Source organism: Lagenorhynchus albirostris, chromosome 2 (genome assembly GCF_949774975.1).
Source record: "Lagenorhynchus albirostris chromosome 2, mLagAlb1.1, whole genome shotgun sequence".
NCBI lineage: Eukaryota > Metazoa > Chordata > Mammalia > Artiodactyla > Delphinidae > Lagenorhynchus > Lagenorhynchus albirostris.
In genome coordinates this window covers 86,606,777-86,625,950 of record NC_083096.1, presented here as the reverse complement: position 1 = coordinate 86,625,950, position 19,174 = coordinate 86,606,777, and the positions used below count along the sequence as shown (strand labels likewise).

Here is a 19,174-nt window from a genome sequence, read left to right as displayed (position 1 = left end):
CTTAAGATCTTGTGGGCCCTTGAAACAGGAATTGAGTTGTTTACCTTCATTTTCCCTTAAAAGAGCCCCCCTCATGTGGTAATTTGTGATCTATGATTTTTATTATGGCTTTGTCTTGTTGTTTTTATAGATTAAAATCCAGTGTGGGTTTTTAGCATTGTATAGTTATCTCTGTGAGTTATGCCATATTTTATAGTAAAGCTTCAAATTAAAAAAATTGACAAACCTTGAATTAAAAAAGTGTTGATTTAGATTGTCTTCTTTAATAAAACAGGCATTAGCCTTTATCCATATTAAAACTGTTTTTGAAAATACACTGGATAGCAGGTTTTTATGGAGCCTATATAGCTTATTTCAAATAGAAAAAAATGATGCATTCTCTGTCTAGTCAAAAACCCTAACCAAACTTCTGCAAGCATCACTTAATACTTTCAAGCACCTATGTAACAGTCCACAAAAGCTTTTGTATACTGATTATTACAGTGCATTTGAAACACTCCTTATCTGATTTTTAAAATACGTAATGAACTTATTGGGTATGATTTTGTTCACTAAGCAATGAGACTGTACAGTATTAATTATGAATTGGGTTTTTCTTCTACCCAGCAATGAACAAGTTCCATAATATAAATAAAAAATGAAATAATATGATTCCATTTAAATTGGAGTTGGGTTGGTGGGGCCCCAAAGTGCCTGGCAGAAGTAGCCTCTGGGACCACACATTGTTCTGTGTTATTCCTGTAAATATCTTTCAGGTTTTCTTCTTTGATCACAAGGTTCTCCCCTTCCTCAGCATCTATTTTTGACAATGCAAAACAGGGACTTTTTGGTTTATGTTTATTAGTTTAGGATATGAATGTTATCTCTAAACTTTAGAAGCTCTCTGATTTCCTGCTTATTTTAATACTCTCTCATATAGGTTATGTTTATTTATATATGTGAGAAAAGACCAAAAGAAGGGATTAGAAATGCTGTGTTACAGAATAATAGTTAAAAGAATGAACTGATCTGTAGTAACCTTTGATTTATCTAATCTGGTCATAACTATGCTGTTTCAAATAAAAGAGTATATTTTAATCAACTATTCATTTCTTAGTCAATAAGATAATCTATTTTGATTTAGCATTGCTCTTTTCTAATTATCTGAAACCTTGTCTAATGAAAAGTGTTTGGATTGCTTTGATGTTCATTTTAAGCTCAACCCTTATTATAAATTCACTGCAATCAGATTTCTGCAGTCCTCTATTTTTCTGCTTAATATTTCTTTGAGACCCCTAATATCCCTCTTTTTAATCTCCCATTTTCCCCACAAATAAGAAAAAACAACCTTTCACTCCTATTTATTCACATTGTATCTAGGAGTCAAGCAAGTGGACGGAAAATGCCTGTTCAATCTAGTGATAGGCAGAAGGTTTTGCGTAGGACCCATTTGGCCTGTTAGAGATGATAAAGATGGCCAGTGTGGGTGGAACGTAGTTTGAGAGGGTGAAGGGTGAGTGAGTTTGGGTCAGAGATGGCCAGAGCTGAAACATGTAGGGCTTTCTAAGCCCTGTTTAGAAGTTTGAATTATATTCCAAGAGCAGCAAGAAGTCATTTGTGGCTCTAAACAGAATAGTGATTATCTGATTTATGTTTAAAAATCTCATTCTGGCTTCTTTGTGAATGGTGGGAGCAGGAAGGAGCCAAGAATGGATGCAGGGAAACCGATTAGAAGGCTGTTATAGAATTCCAGATGAGAAATGATGGTGGCTTAGCTTAGATGGTGGCAGTGGAAGTGGAGGGAAGTGGGCAGTTATGGGATATGTTTTGGAGGTAGAACTGACAAAAGTTGCTAATAAATTGCGTTGAGGGATAGAAGTAAAAAGGAGAAATTGAGGATGACTTCTAGGTTTGGGGTTTGTTCTGTTGGATTGGTGGTGGTAATTTTCTAAGACAGGAAGAACGAGAGGAGAAGAAAATAATGGGAGAGGATAGAATTAAGAGTTCTGTTTTGGTCATCTGAAATTTGAGGTGCTTATTTGACTTCCAAATATATCTGCAATATATAGAGAGTTTGATGAGTTTGGAGCCTGGTGGAGATCGGTCAGGGTTAGAGACGTGATAAGAATTTGGCACTTACCAGGGTATAGATCGTATTTAAAGTCATTGGATATTTGTCATGTTCTGTGACTTATACGTCCTCCCTCTCCTTCCATGTAAAATTATGCCTACGTTGTGTATTAAAGTTGTGTCTTTTAATTATAGTACCTATAATAGTTTGGTACAGTTATCTTGTTTTGGATAAAATATTCTGATTTCTTTTTCCTATTTATGGCTAAATGGTTTAAGGGTATTCATTAACTAGCATTGATATTTAACTGGAGATCTAACAGTTACGTGTTTTGTCTTGTGTGTTTCTTTTGTAGGCAAAGTCATTAATAAAGATTTGCGACATTACCTGAGTCTTCAGTTTCAGAAAGGATCAGTTGACCACAAACTGCAGCAAGTGATTAGAGATAATCTCTATTTGAGAACTATTCCATGTAAGTATGAGATGGAATAAAAGAAATGCAGCCAAAATATCTTTATTTAACTAATCAAATGTCTAGAAATAATTCACTAGAGTATCTCATATGAAATTGTGGAGACTAAGCTGGGACATTGGAATGAAACAAAAATTGGATAAAGAGAAGAATTTTCAGAGGACTTACAAGTGTTATATTTTAAAAATAGAAAAACTAGAAGATTCTATATTTTGACTTTTTAAAAAGTCATTAGACTTTAAAATTTTAAGAATATAAATGTACATGTTGCTAACTAGATGTTTTTCCTATAAATCAATTTCTAAAGCCTATGCAGTAAGAAGACTATTTTGCTCTCAATGCCTGTACACTGAGACCAGATATTTTTTATTAATTATTAGGATACTACTAATTTTAAAATCTGCCTCTTCCCCAAAGGAAAAAAGGAGGAAGCATGCAGTGCCACCTTTGTGGTAATCCGCTTTGAATTTTTATCTAGATGTTGGTGTATCTCTTCTAGTCTTAATAGTTTTCATAGGACCTGATTGTTGTTGTAATGATAGTTTTGGCTTTTCATTGTTTTTTTTAACACATAACAAATCATGTATGCTTGGTTTAACTAGCGTAGGTCTGGGGAAGAATAAAAGCAGTAAACAATAAAAGGGAATAAAAGGACATTCTGGTTTGTTTTACTTTTCAGTATATTTGTAATTCCTTGTGGATACTAGCTTTTATAAGGCCTCTGGAATTCTTGATTTCTTTTTCTTGTTATTTAATCTCACACAATGTCCAGTTCATCACCAAACCTTCCTAATTATGCTTCTTAAATACCTATCTCTCTGAACTACCATAGACCCTCACTCTTTCTTACTTGGATTTTAAAAAACAACCACAACAACAACAAATAGCATTATGTAGTTGCAAAGAGCTAAGTAAAACTGACTTCAAAATCTTGATTCTGGCGTTTTACTAGTTGGTTTACTTGGGCAGGTTACTTAATCTTCCTAAGCTTCAGAATCTCCATGTATAAAATGGGAATCATAAGGCTCACCTGATATCATTATTAGAATTAAAGTGAGAACATAAATGTAAACCACTTGGTCTAGAGTAGGTACTCAAGCAGTGTGTGGCCCCTTGCCTCATTCTAACTGTATCCCCTGACTCCAGTGTCACCTCAGTCTAGTCCATCTTTAAAGTGCACATCTGATTCTTTTCCATTTGTAGTTTATCCTTCAAAAAGTCCTGTTGACTGCAAGTCTAGACTCCTTAACATGGTATAAAATATTTTGTTTTAAAATCTGACTACTTATCTATGATTTCCTTCCATAAATCTACCTTGTCACATTTCAGAATTGCAATTCCTGCCTTCTTTTCTTTGCATTTGCCTGATAAATCTTTGTCCATCTTTTTATTCTTTTATCTTTCTGAATCTCTTTGTTTTACAAATAGTGTTGAACTTTGTAGCCAGTGTGAAAATATATTTATTGATTAGATCTATATCTTTAGTCTCAGTTTTGTTATGTTTTTCTATTTTGTAGCCAATGTGAAACTTTATATTTATTGATGTGATTGTTATCTTTAGTCCCAGTTTGGTCATGTTTTTCTATTTTACCCATGTACAAGTATTTTATATAAAAAGCCTTTCACTATGTAGTCTATTTTATTTGAGCTCTCTTTTTAGGAAGATTTGTATCTTTATTCTACTGGTTATCTCTGTACCTTTATATAATACTCTGTGTTTCTCATCCCTTTTTTTTTGTTCCTACTATGAGTAATATTAAAATTATCTAGTCATTTCTTCTTCCTCCTTACCTCTCCCTCTCCCATCATCTGACTTGAAGTAATATCTTTTTAATCCCAACACATATAAGGTAATCAGCGAGCTCATTCTGCTTTGCATATGCTTTCCTCATTCTGACCGTTTTTTGTTGCTTGATCTGTATCTATATTGGCAATGCAAGCAGCCATTATGTACTGTACTCTCCCCTTTATAATCATCGTTTATTCTCCATTCTTTGGGTAGATACATATTTAATCAAGCTACCAACCCTTATGTTGTTGTTTCTTCAATAATTCTGGTTGTCTAAAGCTTGTTGTCTACCAGATTTCCATGAAAGGTTCACAGGATCATTATAGCAGTTTCTCTGTGGCTTTTATACTTTAAAGTTTGTTTGGATGGATAGGACATTTTTGGCTCATAATTTCTTTCCCAGACTATCTTAATTATCTAATTGTTTTCTGGCATAAAGCATTGCTCTTAAAAAAGTCTGAAAACAATCTGATTTTTATCCCCTTATAAGGAACTTGGTATTTTGCCTGCATGGGGTGTCTCAGGGTAGCATTTTTAGTTTCATAGCTCTAGAGCTCCCTCCTTCCTTGTTAAAGCAAGGTAATAAAAATATGTACTTGTACTTTTTGCTGCCCTCTGCCACTTTTACTCGATCTTCTTTCTAACTTATTCTACTGTCCTAGTTTTGCAGTTTCTCCCCAGCGTGAGGGGGAGAAAGGAGCCTTAGAAAGGAGCTCTACAATTTATTTGTGTTAATTCATAGTTTCCAAACAGCTACAGCTACTTCAGATCCTAACAGGAACTCCTAACTTAAAATTGAACTGCCCAAAACACTTCCAAGAATCTAGAAGCCCTAATGCATCAGTAGCAGTTAGCAAACTGAATGGTCACATCTGGTCTCTAAATGTAATTCTTTACTAAAAGATGCCAGATTGGAACTTCCCTGGTGGTCCAGTGGTTAAGAATCCGCCAACCAATGCAGGGGACACGGGTTCAAGCCCTGGTCCGGGAAGAACCCACATGCCGCGGAGCAACTGAGCCCGTGTGCCACAACTACTGAGCCTGCGCTCTAGAGCCTGTGAGCCACAACTACCAAAGCCCATGTGCCTAGAGCCCATGCTATGCAACAAGAGAAGCCACCACAATGAGAAGCCTGCACACCACAATGAAGAGTAGCCCCTGCTCGCCACAACTAGAGAAAGCCCATACACAGCAACAAAGACCTAACGCAGCCAAAAATACATAAATAAATAATAAAAATAAATTAATTATAAAAAAAGAAATTAAAAAAAAAAAGATGCCAGTTCTTCCTGGAGAAAATTCTGATTCTCTGTCTGGGGCAAGGAAAGTACAAGGTGAGCTTGGAATATCCAATTGTATCAGAAAGTATGCTTAAAAAATTTTGGGGACATATCAGAAGAACATAAAGAAAAAAAAGCCGCCTAGATGGGGTGCCCACTGACAAAATCTGAGACAATTTAAACAACAAAATTAATAAGAGAGAAAGAGAGACTTCTACTGTTGTCAGACATTGCACTATAGATAAAACACAACTGTGACCCCTAAGAGAAGAGGAAAGGAGACTGCACACAGAGGAGTCCTGTAATTTCCTCAGCTTTCTTCCTGGAGGCACTTTTGAGGCTACAGCACAGTAAGGAAGAGCCCAGGCAGAGTTTAGCAGACTCTGAGTTGAGGGGACATATGAAATATGAGTTCAGGAAGTCTGAGGTGTTTGGAATTTGTAACACAGGGTGTCAGAGAGGAAAGAACTATGAAGAAAAGGAGTTCAGGCAAACTGCATAGGTGCCTCCTTGGGTCTATTGCTGAATACTAAGCTGAGAATGTGTAGGATGAGACTTCACATAGCAGGGCAAAGAACTCTCTGTGAGCTGTAAGATTAACAATACCAGAGCTTACACAGGACCAAGAGAAATTTGAGTTCTAACCAGACTGAGTGGAGAGACCCCGTTAGGGTCATGGCTTACTAGTAGGGTTAAAATGACCATAGATTAAGCTCCTTGAGGCCCATTTTAACAAAATTAAATATAAAAAGTCCCAAAAGGATCAAGTGAATATGCATGTAACTTAACTGTTAGTAAAAATAAAGGAAGCGGGGGGGAAGGGAATAATCCACACTCTTTAAAGGAAGTCAACAAAATCTGGACACTGAATAACATAATATTCACAATGTCCAGTGTCTAATAAAAAAGTACTAGGCATACAAAAAAACAAGGAAATGCGACCCATAAAAGAAAAGTGAGCTGATTAAAGAAAAGAATAATAATTTTTAAAAAAACCAGAAGGGACACAGATAATGACCATACCAAGAATTTTAAAGTTATAATAAATATGCTCAAGGATTTAAAGGACAATATGAACAGAATAAAGAGAAAACAAGATGTATACTTTTAAAAAGAACTAAATGGAACTTCAGAAAGTCACTGGATGGGCTTAACAGCAGATTAGGAACTGCAAAAGAAAAGATCAGTGAACTTGAAGACTTAGCAATATAAACTAATCAAACAAACATGGAGAGGAAAAAGAGTAAAACAGTGAACTTTTTAAAAGCAACCAAATAGTGAGAGAGACTTCTACCTTTGCAACGAAGGTCTAACTGGTACTGGATTTACCGTCTTATCATAAACAACCAGAACTTGGGCAAGATATCTATAACAGCTGTTTTCAGACATTGGATTATAAGCAGAACAGGACTGTGATCTGCTCATATTGACCTATGGCACACTATCAAGCCAAAGGGGGGAAGCAGAAAAAATATTTGAAGAAATAGTGGCTGAAATATTTGCAAATTCAATGAAAACTATAAACCCATAGATCAAAGAATCTCAACAAACCCCAAGAAGAAGAAACATTTAAAAAAAAAAAGATCAATGTACATAATAATCTAATTGCTGAAAACCAGTGATAAAGAGAAAATGTGAAAGGCAGACAGAAAAAGAGGTACATGTGGGGAATATAGAATGACTGCAGACTTATCAACAGAAACAGTACAAACTGGAAGTCAGTCAAATGTCATCTTTAAGATGCTGGAAAGAAAAAATGCCAACTATATAAAGTAAAAATATCCTTAAAAATAAAGAGAAATAAAGAAATTTTTGAGACAAAAAAGGATGAGGGAATTTTTCTCTAGCAGACTTGTACTATAAGAAATAGCAAAGGAAATTCTTTAGGTGGAATGGAAATGATACCAGAATGAGAACTAAAAGGAAAATAGAAAAAGTTTCATAATTATAGTTCAAGATTTCAATACCCACTTTAGAAAAAGTAAGCAAAAAATCAATAAGGTTATAACACGAATAACACTTTCAACCAAATTGACCTAATTGTTATTTGTTAGAGCATACTACCCAATAATACAAGGATATACATTCTTTTCTAGTGCACGTGGAACATTTACAAATATAGACCATATTCTGGACCATAAAACAAGACTCAGTAAATTTAAGAGGATTTAAATCGTACAAAATATGTTCTCTGATCATAATGGAATTAAATTAGAAATCATTTATAGAAACATATCTGGAAAATCTCCAAATATTTGGAAATTAAATAGCACACTTCTAACTAACTTGTGAGTTAAAGAATAAGCCACAAGGAAAATTACAAAGTATCACACATATCAATACAACATATCAATTTGTGGGATGTTGCTAGAGCAGTACTTAGAGGGAAATTTATAGTATTAAATACTTATATTAGAAAATAATAAAGATCAATGATCTAAATTCCTACCTTAAGAAGAGCAAAGTAAACCCAAATTAAGTAGCAGGAAGGAAATAATAAAGATAAGAGCAGAAATCAAGAAAATAGAAAACAGAGAAATGATAGAGAAAAATCCGTGAAATCCAAAGCTGCTTCTTTCAGATTAATAAAAGTGATAAACAACAATGTTGAGAATGGGAAAGGTGGCATCACTGAAAATCCTACAGATGTTAGGTGGATAATAAGGAATATGCTAAACAACTTTATACCAATAAACTCAACAACTCAGATGAAATGGATAAATTCCTTGGAAGACAAAAACTATCAATGCTCACTCAAGAAAAAATAGATGAACTGAACAGCCCTGTATCTATTAAAGAAATTAAATTTGTAGTTTGTAACTTTCCCAAATTTCCAAAATTTGTGGTTTGTAACTTGTAACTTAAGGCCCAGAAGGTACTGGTGAATTGTTCCAAATATTTAAAGAAGAAATAATGCCAATTCTACATAACCTTTTCTGAAAATTAGAACAGTTCCCAACCTCACTCTGTGATCTGAGCATTATCCTGATTCTAAAGTGAGATAAAAACTAGATCAAAATTTTTCATGAACACAGACTCAAAATCTTTAAAATATTTTAGCAAATCAATATATAGCAATAGAGAAAAAAGATAACACATTATGACCAAGTGGGATTTGTCCGAGGAATGCAAGGTTGGTATAACATTTGAAGATTAATATAGTAACAGACTAGAAAAGACATGTGATCTTCTCAATAGGTGCTGAAAAAACATTTGACAAAGTCCAACACTAGTTCATGATAGAATCTCTCAGAACACTAGTCTGCCTGTTTATTACTCACTGCCTCTTGGCTTCAAATCTGCTCTTTTTGCCTGCTTATGATACTGTCACATTTTTCCCTTACCACCTGACACAATGTTAAGCTTCCTCGGTAGAGTGTGCAGGAAGGATACTAGAAAGAAGAGGCTTCTTTTCCTGGTTCCAGTGTGTCTTTTTCTTTTTGCTTCTGCCTGCAAAAAGATACTCAGTAAGTTTTAGCAGCACTCTACCAGTCAGCTACCCAGTGGCAAGTTCAGTAGTGCACCTGGGCAGGGGTAGGGAGGGGGATGAGGGGGAGGGGTGGGCGTGGGGGTAGTCCCAGCAGCAAGTTCAGGAACATCCTCATAGGTGGCTTCATGAGTTCCACCAATGCACCAGCTGGATTCCTCCCAGTTTCCTGATGAGTTCTGTGGGGACCCCAGCAGGCTTCCCAGATTTCAGCAATATCTCTTTGTAAGTGGTTTTCCAGTGGGTTTCTAGCAAGCCTAGCCAGTGTCCCAGCTGGTTTTCTAGTAAGTCCAAAACACCCCCTACATCATCCCTACCACTCAAGGCAGCTTGTTGGTGAATTTTATTGGTACTCCAGCAGACAGTTCCCTGCCCACCAGCCTCAGTCTACTGATTGTGAACCAGCCCTGTCCCAAGGCAACCCAGTAAACTTCTCTACCATCCAGTGGGCTGCTACACACCTTCTCCAGCAAGGTCTGAATCCCAGACTTTGAGAGCATCTCTTTGAGGATGGTACTCTTTAGAGTTCTCTTTTATTCCCTTTTAGTTAATTCTTTATAAATAGTTGATAATTCTTTACATTAAGTTGTCCTTGTTCAAGTTACCATCTAGTTTCTTGCTCCTCTTTGGACCCTGGCTGATACAGAATTGGTACTGGTAGTAGTTCCAGGAGACAGACCCTCCAAGAAGGGATTTTAGGATTGGTTTTGGTTGTGTACTTGGGCTTGAGCCCAGAGCCAGATTCCTTCCAGTGGGAAGTAGGTTGCTGGTAATTCGTGACAAGTGGCATCACAATTTAATCATAGTATAACCTGTGGCTGATTGTGATGAAGTACCAGCTGAGCCAAGTACCTTGGGACCCAAGTGACTGCTACACTTGACCATCATAGCAGTAATAATGGCTATAAACACTGAGGTATGGGGTGGATTCTCCTGAGTGCACCAAGCACTTAAACAGAGAAAATGACAGTATAAAATCAAATGGTTTATTATTATTAGAAACGAATATAACAAGATTTTAATAACACTTTTAAATGATCTCAACCTGATACAGCCATTTGCTAACAGAAAACCTTAAAAGAAGGGAACATTAACACAAAATAAATGCTAAATAAAACTCATCTAAAAATTTGAAAAGTAATACCACACATACTTAATATTTGAATTTTTCACTCCTGAAAGAAATGAAAATTTAAAGCACACAAAGTATCAATTGCATTATCTGATGGTCTTGATTTTTGTTTGGTAACAAATATTCAGACGTAGAAAAAAATGTATTTCATTTTGCATTGACATTCATAGAATTGTTGAGTATGTCCAAAAGCATCTTCAGATTGGGTGTTAGCCATTGGTCATTCATATAAGCTTGTTTCCTTTTTTTTTTTTTGGTTCATGACCTACTATTCTTTTTTTTTATCATCTTTATTGGAGTATAATTGCTTTACAGTAGTGTTAGTTTCTGCTGTATAACAAAGTGAATCAGCTATACATATACATATATCCCCATATCTCCTCCCTCTTGCTTCTCCTTCCCACCCTCCCTATCCCACCCCTCTAGGTGGACACAAAGCACCGAGCTGATCTCCCTGTGCTATGCGGCTGCTTCCCACTAGCTATCTATTTTACATATGGTAGTGTATGTATGTCCATGCCACTCTCTCACTTTGTCCCAGCTTACCCTTCTTCCTCCCCGTGCCCTCATGTCCATTCTCTACATCTTCGGCTTTATTCCTGTCCTGCGCCTAGGTTCCTCAGAACCATTTTTTTTTTTTTTAGATTCCATATATATGTGTTAGCATACAGTATTTGTTTTTCTCTTTCTGACTTCACTCTGTATGACAGTCTCTAGGTCCATCCACCTCACTACAAATAACTCAGTTTTGTTTCCTTTTATGGCTGAGTAATATTCCATTTTATATATGTGCCACATCTTTATCCATTCATCTGTTGATGGACACTTAGGTTGCTTCCATGTCCTGGCTATTGTAAATAGAGCTGCAATGAACATTTTGGTACATGACTCTTTTTGAATTATGGTTTTCTCAGGGTATATGCCCAGTAGTGGGATTGCTGGGTCGTATGTTAGTTCTATTTTTAGTTTTTTAAGGAACCTCCATACTGTTCTCCATAGTGGCCATATCAATTTACATTCCCACCAACAGTGTGAGAGGGTTCTCTTTTCTCCACACCCTCTCCAGAATTTATTGTTTGTAGACTTTTTGATGCTGGTCATTCTGACCCGTGTGAGGTGACACCTCATTGTAGTTTTGATTTGCGTTTCTCTAATGATTAATGATGTTGAGCATTCTTTCCTGTGTTTGTTGGCAATCTGTATATCTTCTTTGGAGAAATGTCTATAGAGGTCTTCGCCCATTTTTGGATTGGGTTGTTTGTTTTTTTGTTATTGAGCTGCATGAGCTGCTTGTAAATCTTAGAGATTAATCCTTTGGCAGTTGCTTCATTTGCAAATATTTTCTCCCATTCTGAGGGTTGTCTTTTTGTCTTGTTTATGGTTTCCTTTGCTGTGCAAAAGCTTTGAAGTTTCATTAGGTCCATTTGTTTATTTTTGTTTTTATTTCTATTTCTCTAGGATTGTTTCTTTTTTTAATGATGAAAATATTTTGTTTTCTTGCCCTGATTTTGTTTTTGCCATTGAAATCTATGTTGTTTTTACTTCAGATTTTAGACCAGTTTCTGATTTCAGGTTGAAGTGTTCTGCAACAACATTCACTTCTTGCATTTCTTCTCTTCAAGTATTTACAAAGCACTGAAACTCACAGCTAATATCAAATGGTGAAAAATTCAGGAGAACTTTGTTGGATAGTGTTCAGGTAACATTCAGATCTCCCAACCAATGTCAAAAACGTTACACAGAATCATGTAACGAAACTGCCAATTTAAGGTCTTATCTAGCCTTCAAAACTTGTAATATTTTTGGAACATCACTCACAGGATTTATATAAATATATATAAACTTATTAACATTATATTTGCAAGAACAACCCACCATTAGCGGCAGAGCCCTGACCACACACTTGCTGCATGGGAACAGCTGCAAGTAAGACTGACTGAGTAGATTGTGACTGCTGCTCTTCTCCAGGCTTCTGCCCTAGTCCCTGAAAATATCAGCTTTAACATTTGATTCTACTTTTCAGTGTTTCTTGCTCTTACTTTCAGTCGAAACCAGTAACATCTCTATCTCAAATTATTACGCTTTAATTCTCACAGCAGAACTATAATACCTTTTGTTCCCTCATTTTCCCCATCAACTGATTTTTCTTGGGATTTAGAAAAAGCAGATTTGCCGAGAAGCTCCAGAAAGGAATTCCTACATGGAAGCTATAATGTAAATGAACTATAGCTCTCATATATTGTTGGTGGGAATGCAAAGTAGTGCATCTACTTTGGGACTTTTTCTTATAAAGTTAAACATACACTTATCATATGACCCAGCAATTCTACTTCTAGGTATTAACCTAACATAAATTTAAATATAAATCTACCCAAAGACTTGTAAATGTACAGCTTTATTTATAGTACTGTCTTAAATCTGGAAACAACCCAAACGTCCACGAATGGTGAATGCATAATCAAATTTTGGTATATCTATACAGTGGAATACACCTCAGTGATAAAAGGATATTTAACAACAAACTGGATGAATCTCAAAAGTGTCATACAGAATGAAAGAAGCCAGACACAAACCACTACTGAAATCAAATTAATGTATGATTTCATTTATATGAGATTCTATTAAAGGCAAAACTATCATGACGACAGATCAGTGGCTGCTACAGGGTGGGAGACTGCAAAAGGGCACAAGGAGACTTTTGGGGGGCAATTGTTCCCAAAATTCATAGAATTGTACTGTTAGAATTAGTGACTTTTATTATAGATAAATTATATCATGATAAAGTGGCCAAATAAACTCCCCCAATTATATTCTTTTATATTATCAACAATTAGAAAATGAAAATTTACAAAAAGATACCCTGTATAGCATAAAAATATTTGAAATACCTAGAAATTAAATAAGTATAAAGTGTAAAGATCTCTATAAGGTCAAATTAAGGGACATTAAGGAAGATCTAAATATATTGAGATCTAAATACATTGAAGATCTAAATATATTGGCATCTTGTGCATGGATTAAAGACTCAATATGGTGAAGATATCAGGTCTCCTCAAATTGATTAATAGATTCCATAAAAATTCCAGCATTTTTGGCCTGATTCCAGAAGTTATATAGAAGGGCTATGAATAGAAAAAACAAGGTAAGTGGAATTGCTCTGCTATATTTCAAGATTTATCGTGGCAGTATAATAATTACAACACTGTGATAATGGTGCAGGAATGGTCAGTAGGTAAACGGGATGTAATAGAAAGCCCAGTGATAGACACCCAGTCTTATATGGGTGTTTCTATATAAGATTCCCATGACAGAAGTGCCATGGCTGATCAGGGAGGAAAATAATTGACTTTTCAATAAATCTTGTTGAACAACATTTGGAAAGAAAAGGAAATTGGACTACTACCTCCCATCAAGTCCAAAAAAAAATGTTTTAGTACATTAAAGTACTAGATATGAAAGGCAAGGCTGTAATGCTTTTCAAAAAGAATATGGAATATCTCCATGGCCTTGGAAAGGATTTCTTCAACAAGACACAAAAGCCATTAGCTATAAAGGAAAGGACTGATAAATTTGACTACATTAAAATGAAAAACTTCTGTCATCAAAAGACCATTTATAAAAAAAAAAAAATGAAAAATCACAGAGTGGGAGAAGATACTGTCTGTTCTGCAACATTTGTTTCAATAATGCGGGTAAGTTCATATGTGATTGGCAAGTAGGTAGGAGAATGATGTCGACTGAACCAAGGTAATATTGGTTCTTATTTCATTTGCCCCAGCTAATGTTTTGTATCATCAAGTAAACACAGAATATACAAACATAGCTGAACGTTGTATCTACTATGTATGATGCCTATGCACCTCAATTTTGCCTCTTTTCTCAATTTGAACTTGTGCTTTATCTTAAAATTGTTGATTGCACCTTTTGCCTTATCTTCGTTATTCAGTAGCCTCAACCCTCCATGTACCCCTTTCTGTCAAGCTACCTTTTCCTTTCATTTTTTTTCTTATTGTTTTTAAAGACAAAGTATTTTATTTACTCTAGTATTTTTTTATTAGGAATATAACATATCTTTTAAACTGTACTAATATTTTTCATTGGGATTGTTACTGATTTTACCAAGTGCTCTGTTTACAAAGTTGCAATAAGTTTTCAGAGATCAACCCTATCCTATTTTCTCCATAATCTTCTCTTATTTTTGGTGCATGATTTTGCAGAAAGCACTATCTGAAGAAAGCATATTTCACATTTTAGCAGAAATACCTCATCTGCAACACATATACCTGGGAAAAGGTGCAGTGCTTCAATACTGACACAATTATTTCACATTTTAACCTCTCTACAATTGGAATACATCTTACAATACATGAAATCTTTCAATTTTAATTGCCAGTTTTTTTTATTTTTTAGGGATAAAAATAATGGTGCATTTTAGAAGCTGTTGATTACTTAGATTTGATGAAGTAATGTAGTATCCAGAACGTAAAGAACTACAATTTTAGGGCTTCCCTGGTGGCGCAGTGGTTAAGAATCTGCCTGCCAATGCAGGGGACACGGGTTCGAGCCCTGGCCTGGGAAGATCCCACATGCCGCGGAGCAACTAAGCCCGTGTGCCACATCTACTGAGCGTGCGCTCTAGAGCCCGCAAGCCACAACTACTGAGCCCACGTGCCACAACTACTGAAGCCCACGTGCCTAGAGCCCATGCTCCGCAACAAGAGAAGCCACCGCAATGAGAAGCCTGCGCACCGCAACAAAGAGTAGCCCCCGCTCACCGTAACTAGAGAAACCCAGCGCGCAGCAATGAAGACCCAACTCAGCCAAAAATTCAATATAAAAATAAATAGATAAATAAATAAAATTTAAAAAAAAAAAAAAAGAACTACAATTTTAAAAAGGCAGGCAACCCAGTAGAGAAATGGCAAAAGACTTGAACAGCCACTTCACAACATAAGAAATCTCTGTGGCTAGTAAATATATGAAAAAGAATGTTTAATCTCATAAGGCAGCTGCACATTAAATACAGAGTGAGACGCCTTTACATACTTAGCATGTTGGCAAAAGTTTAAAAACCTGATGACAAATATTGATGTGGACACAAAAGGATGCATATGATATGATTCCCTTCATATGAAGTTACAAAACAGGCAACACTAAGCTGTGTTGCTCAGAAATGCATTACTTAGTTGGTAAAAACATTTTTAAAAGGAAAGGAAATCATCATCACAAATGTCAAGATGGTGGTTACTTTGGGGGTGGAGGGAGGGAGAGATTTATGATTGGAGGCACACAAGGGGGCTTTGGCACCCTGGTAATGTTCTGTTTCTTCACCTGGATGAGTTTGCTTTATTATTACTTGTTAAACTTTATACATATATATGTTTTATGTACTTTTCTGTATATTTCAGAATAAGGCAAAAAGGAGGGAGGGATCAGTTATATCAAAGGTTGTTGATTGGCCAAGTAACGTGAGGACTGAGACTTGACCATTGGGTTAAGCAAAGTGGAGACTGCTGATGCACATATCAAATTGTCTCAGTGGGAGTGGTTGGGGCAGTGATCTGATTGGAATGGGCCCACGAGAGAATGAGAGGAGAGGAATTGGAGACTGAGTAAGCAGAACTTGGAGGAATTTTTATGTAAAAAGGAGAAATATAGTGTTGACTGGAGGGGATGTACAAAGCTTTACATTAAACATATAGAGTATCAGGAGAATAGAAAGGTAAATTTTCTGGAATGCTGATGGCAATGTGGTAGGGTAGGGGAAGGTAGAGAATTTTTTATGTGTATCAGAGTACATGTTTTGAGGGGGAAGAAGTGAAAATTTATAATACATTTGTAAAAAGAATGAACATTAAAGCTACTTTGTGAGTCCTGGAAATATGTATGTTGGAATCACACATAACATTTTATGTCTGTTAATGGAAAGAATCATGAACACCATCTTGCTCAATGCCACATTGCAGAAAGAGAACAAAGCCCAGAGGGATTAAGTGCTTGCTTGAAATTGTACCATTAATAATCATCCCAGACTAAAATGCAGAGTTGCTCCTGCCCCTCGGGTCAGTGCTTTTTTAAATAGTATTATCTATAATATGGTTTGCTCTTAAATTGGGTTTTATGTAGTCATTATGTTTTATAGTAGAGTTTATTTAGATAATATTTAAATTAGCCTTTGCTGCATAACAGAGTACCCTAGAACTTAATGGCTTAAAATAACCATCATGTATTATTTCTCATGATTTCATGGGTTGGCTGAGCTCAGCTGGGCCCACTCATGTTGCTGTAGTCACTGGAGGCTCAGCTGGGGTTGGAAGGGCTAAACTGGCCTCACTGACGTGCCTGGGGCCTTGGTGCTGTTTGTTGGTTGGGACTGTCGCCTGGACATCTGTACATGGTGGTGGGACTATTCCAAGGAGACAAAGATGGAAATCTAGACTCCTGAACTTGCACAGCATCACATTAAATTATTCAAAGCAAGCTATAGTCCAGTCCAGATACAAGAGGTGAGGCAACAGGCCCCATCTCTTGATGGGAGGAGGTGCAAAATATGTGGCTATGTTTTTCCATCTATCACAGCTGCTAATCATAAATTTAATTGCTGAATTTATTTTCTAATGTTAACTTTTAATATGAAACTAAAAGCTGTTGACTTGGGGAATCTAATGATGTAATTTTAGTCAGTATATGAGAAACAAAAATTTGATAATGAAAAAATGTTAAGAAAAAGGGAAGTTATGTTTTCCTAATTAATTTCGTATCCTGTGTGATGTAAGACAAAGAAATGCTCATTTTTATAAAAAACTGGGTAAAAATAAGGGAAAAATTCATTGATTACAGTCTTTGTTGCTTAGAATGTTGGCTTAATCATTATTTTCTGAGATCATCACCATTAATATTTTATCATCATCATTGTGGATTTTTTTCACATGTTACAGAATGTAATAGAATGTAATGCCACTAAAAAGTAAAAGCAATTAATAGTTTCCCATGAATTAATTTATAATAATGGTAGCATATTGCCAGGCCCTGTGCTAATTATGTTTGTAAAATTTCACTTAATTTATTTGACAACTCTCTATATTGAGTACCTACTGTGGTTCTTACATGGTGCCAAGACTTGGGGCTATTGCTCTGAACCAAGTAGATGTGGTCCCTGCATATTGCCATACCCTAGATGGGAATCAAGGAAGGTTCTCTAAAGAAGCTTTCTAGGCCAGGACCTGAAGGATGAGTAGGAGTTAGCTGAGGTAAGAGAGAAAGGGAATAGGAAGTCTTCCAAGGAGAAGAATGGCTTGGACAAAGGCCTTGGAGTTAAGCGAGCGCAAGGAAGATTAAAAGAATTGGGGAAAAAAAAAAATCTATTATGACTAAAGCCTAGAATGTGAAAGGCGTGAGGCAAGAAAGAAGCTGAAGAGGTAGCGTCTGGATTTTATGCCAGGATCATGGGAACCATTGATGGGTTTGGAGGTTTTTCGCTCAAGATTGTTTTAGAAAAGTCGCTGGCTGCAGTTTGGGTAAGGGGTGTAGCCAGGGAGAAGAAAGGGTTGACCCTGGGAGGCCAACAATACAGGCCATAGATAATGATATGAATTAAGTGAGTGTGAGAATGAAGACAAGTATATAAATCCTACAGGTATTTAGGAGATGGAATCAACCAAATTTGGTGACTGGATGTAGAGCAGAGGGAATAACCCAAGGTGACTGACAGATTTCTGGCTTGGAGTGCTATTAGCAAATAGGGAGCATAAATAGAGGAATAGGCTTGGGAAGGCATCCTTGGCAGGACAATATCCCAACCCTATTTCCAGGCTAAGTACCTGGATCTCTTTTTTGTATTCTCTAGTATTTGAAATATTTCCAATATCAGTTCAAAAAAATATTGATTCTTGTTCAGTGAAATTCAGTAAAATATAGCAATGCTGCCATAACCTGAATTTATATCTTGGATCTGAAAAACATTTTACTTTGGCATTAATTCCTTAATAGATAGAAATTTAGTGCTCTGTTGCTGTAGTGAATTTCATTAAGCTATTTACTGCTTAATGTTTTGAAATTACTTGAAGAGAATAATGGCTAAGAAGCAATATGTGAATTCCTATCTTAAGCCTAAGCCCTTTATTCATTAGTCTAAAATAATTTCATAATTAATACTTGTTCAAGTTTTTTTAATGGAGCTCAGTAAGAGTTTTTAAAAGTTGTTTTTCTTTTTTTATTGTCCTTTACAACTCTAGTGAGTAAAATGTTAGTTTACATTTATGCTAAAGAAGTAAAAATATGTAAGGTAGCTACATGAAAATGAAGCCTATCCTTGGTGGACTTATCTCTCCTTCAAATATTAAGTAATAATAATTGAGGTTTAAAAGAAGAATTAACTGTTGTGTCTTGGAAAGTTAAGTTTTCTTGGACACTAACATTTTAATCTTTGTAATTTTGAATTTCATAGCCATCTTTAGCTTTTATTAAAGTATATTTACTCATCCTACATTATTTATTGTCCTACTTTCACCTAGGAATGTTAATTTGCCTAAAATTCTCTGATCATCACTCTAGAAGATACAATATATTCAGTAGTCTGTTTCCCATGTGTTCTCTATAAACTGAATTTTCTATTATTCTCAATGTTTTATAAGTTTAAAAGCACTTTACAACCTATTTTTTTCTTGTTGTTGTTTTTTTTTTCCCTTAGGCACTACAAGGGCCCCCAGGGATGGGGAAGTACCAGGGGTGGACTATAATTTCATTTCTGTTGAACAGTTCAAAGCACTGGAAGAGAGTGGAGCATTATTAGAAAGTGGAACGTATGATGGTATGTCCTCAAATATTGACAACAGCAACCCAGAAAACTATCTGATTGATTGCAATTATTTCAGAGGGAATTTGGTCAGTAAAATACCATTTTTTTTAAGTTTTTTCTATCAGTCTTTGGGAGATTTTTCTTTTGATTAGGCTATTTGTAATTTA

At 35.7% G+C, this 19,174-nt stretch overlaps 1 protein-coding gene across 6 annotated transcripts in view; it reads left to right on the top strand.

Moving 5' to 3' along the window:
* MAGI3 (membrane associated guanylate kinase, WW and PDZ domain containing 3) overlaps window positions 1-19,174 on the top strand; it is a 269,898-nt gene that overhangs the window by 160,048 nt on the left and 90,676 nt on the right. For 5 of the 6 annotated variants that reach the window (XM_060139306.1, XM_060139302.1, XM_060139304.1 and 2 more), the window contains exons 2-3: window positions 2,406-2,522; window positions 18,900-19,019. The exons of the other annotated variant lie outside the window; for it this stretch is intronic. In XM_060139306.1, coding sequence (XP_059995289.1) covers window positions 2,406-2,522; window positions 18,900-19,019 — 237 coding nt within the window. The remainder of the gene's footprint in view (window positions 1-2,405; window positions 2,523-18,899; window positions 19,020-19,174) is intronic. 6 annotated transcript variants of the gene reach the window in all.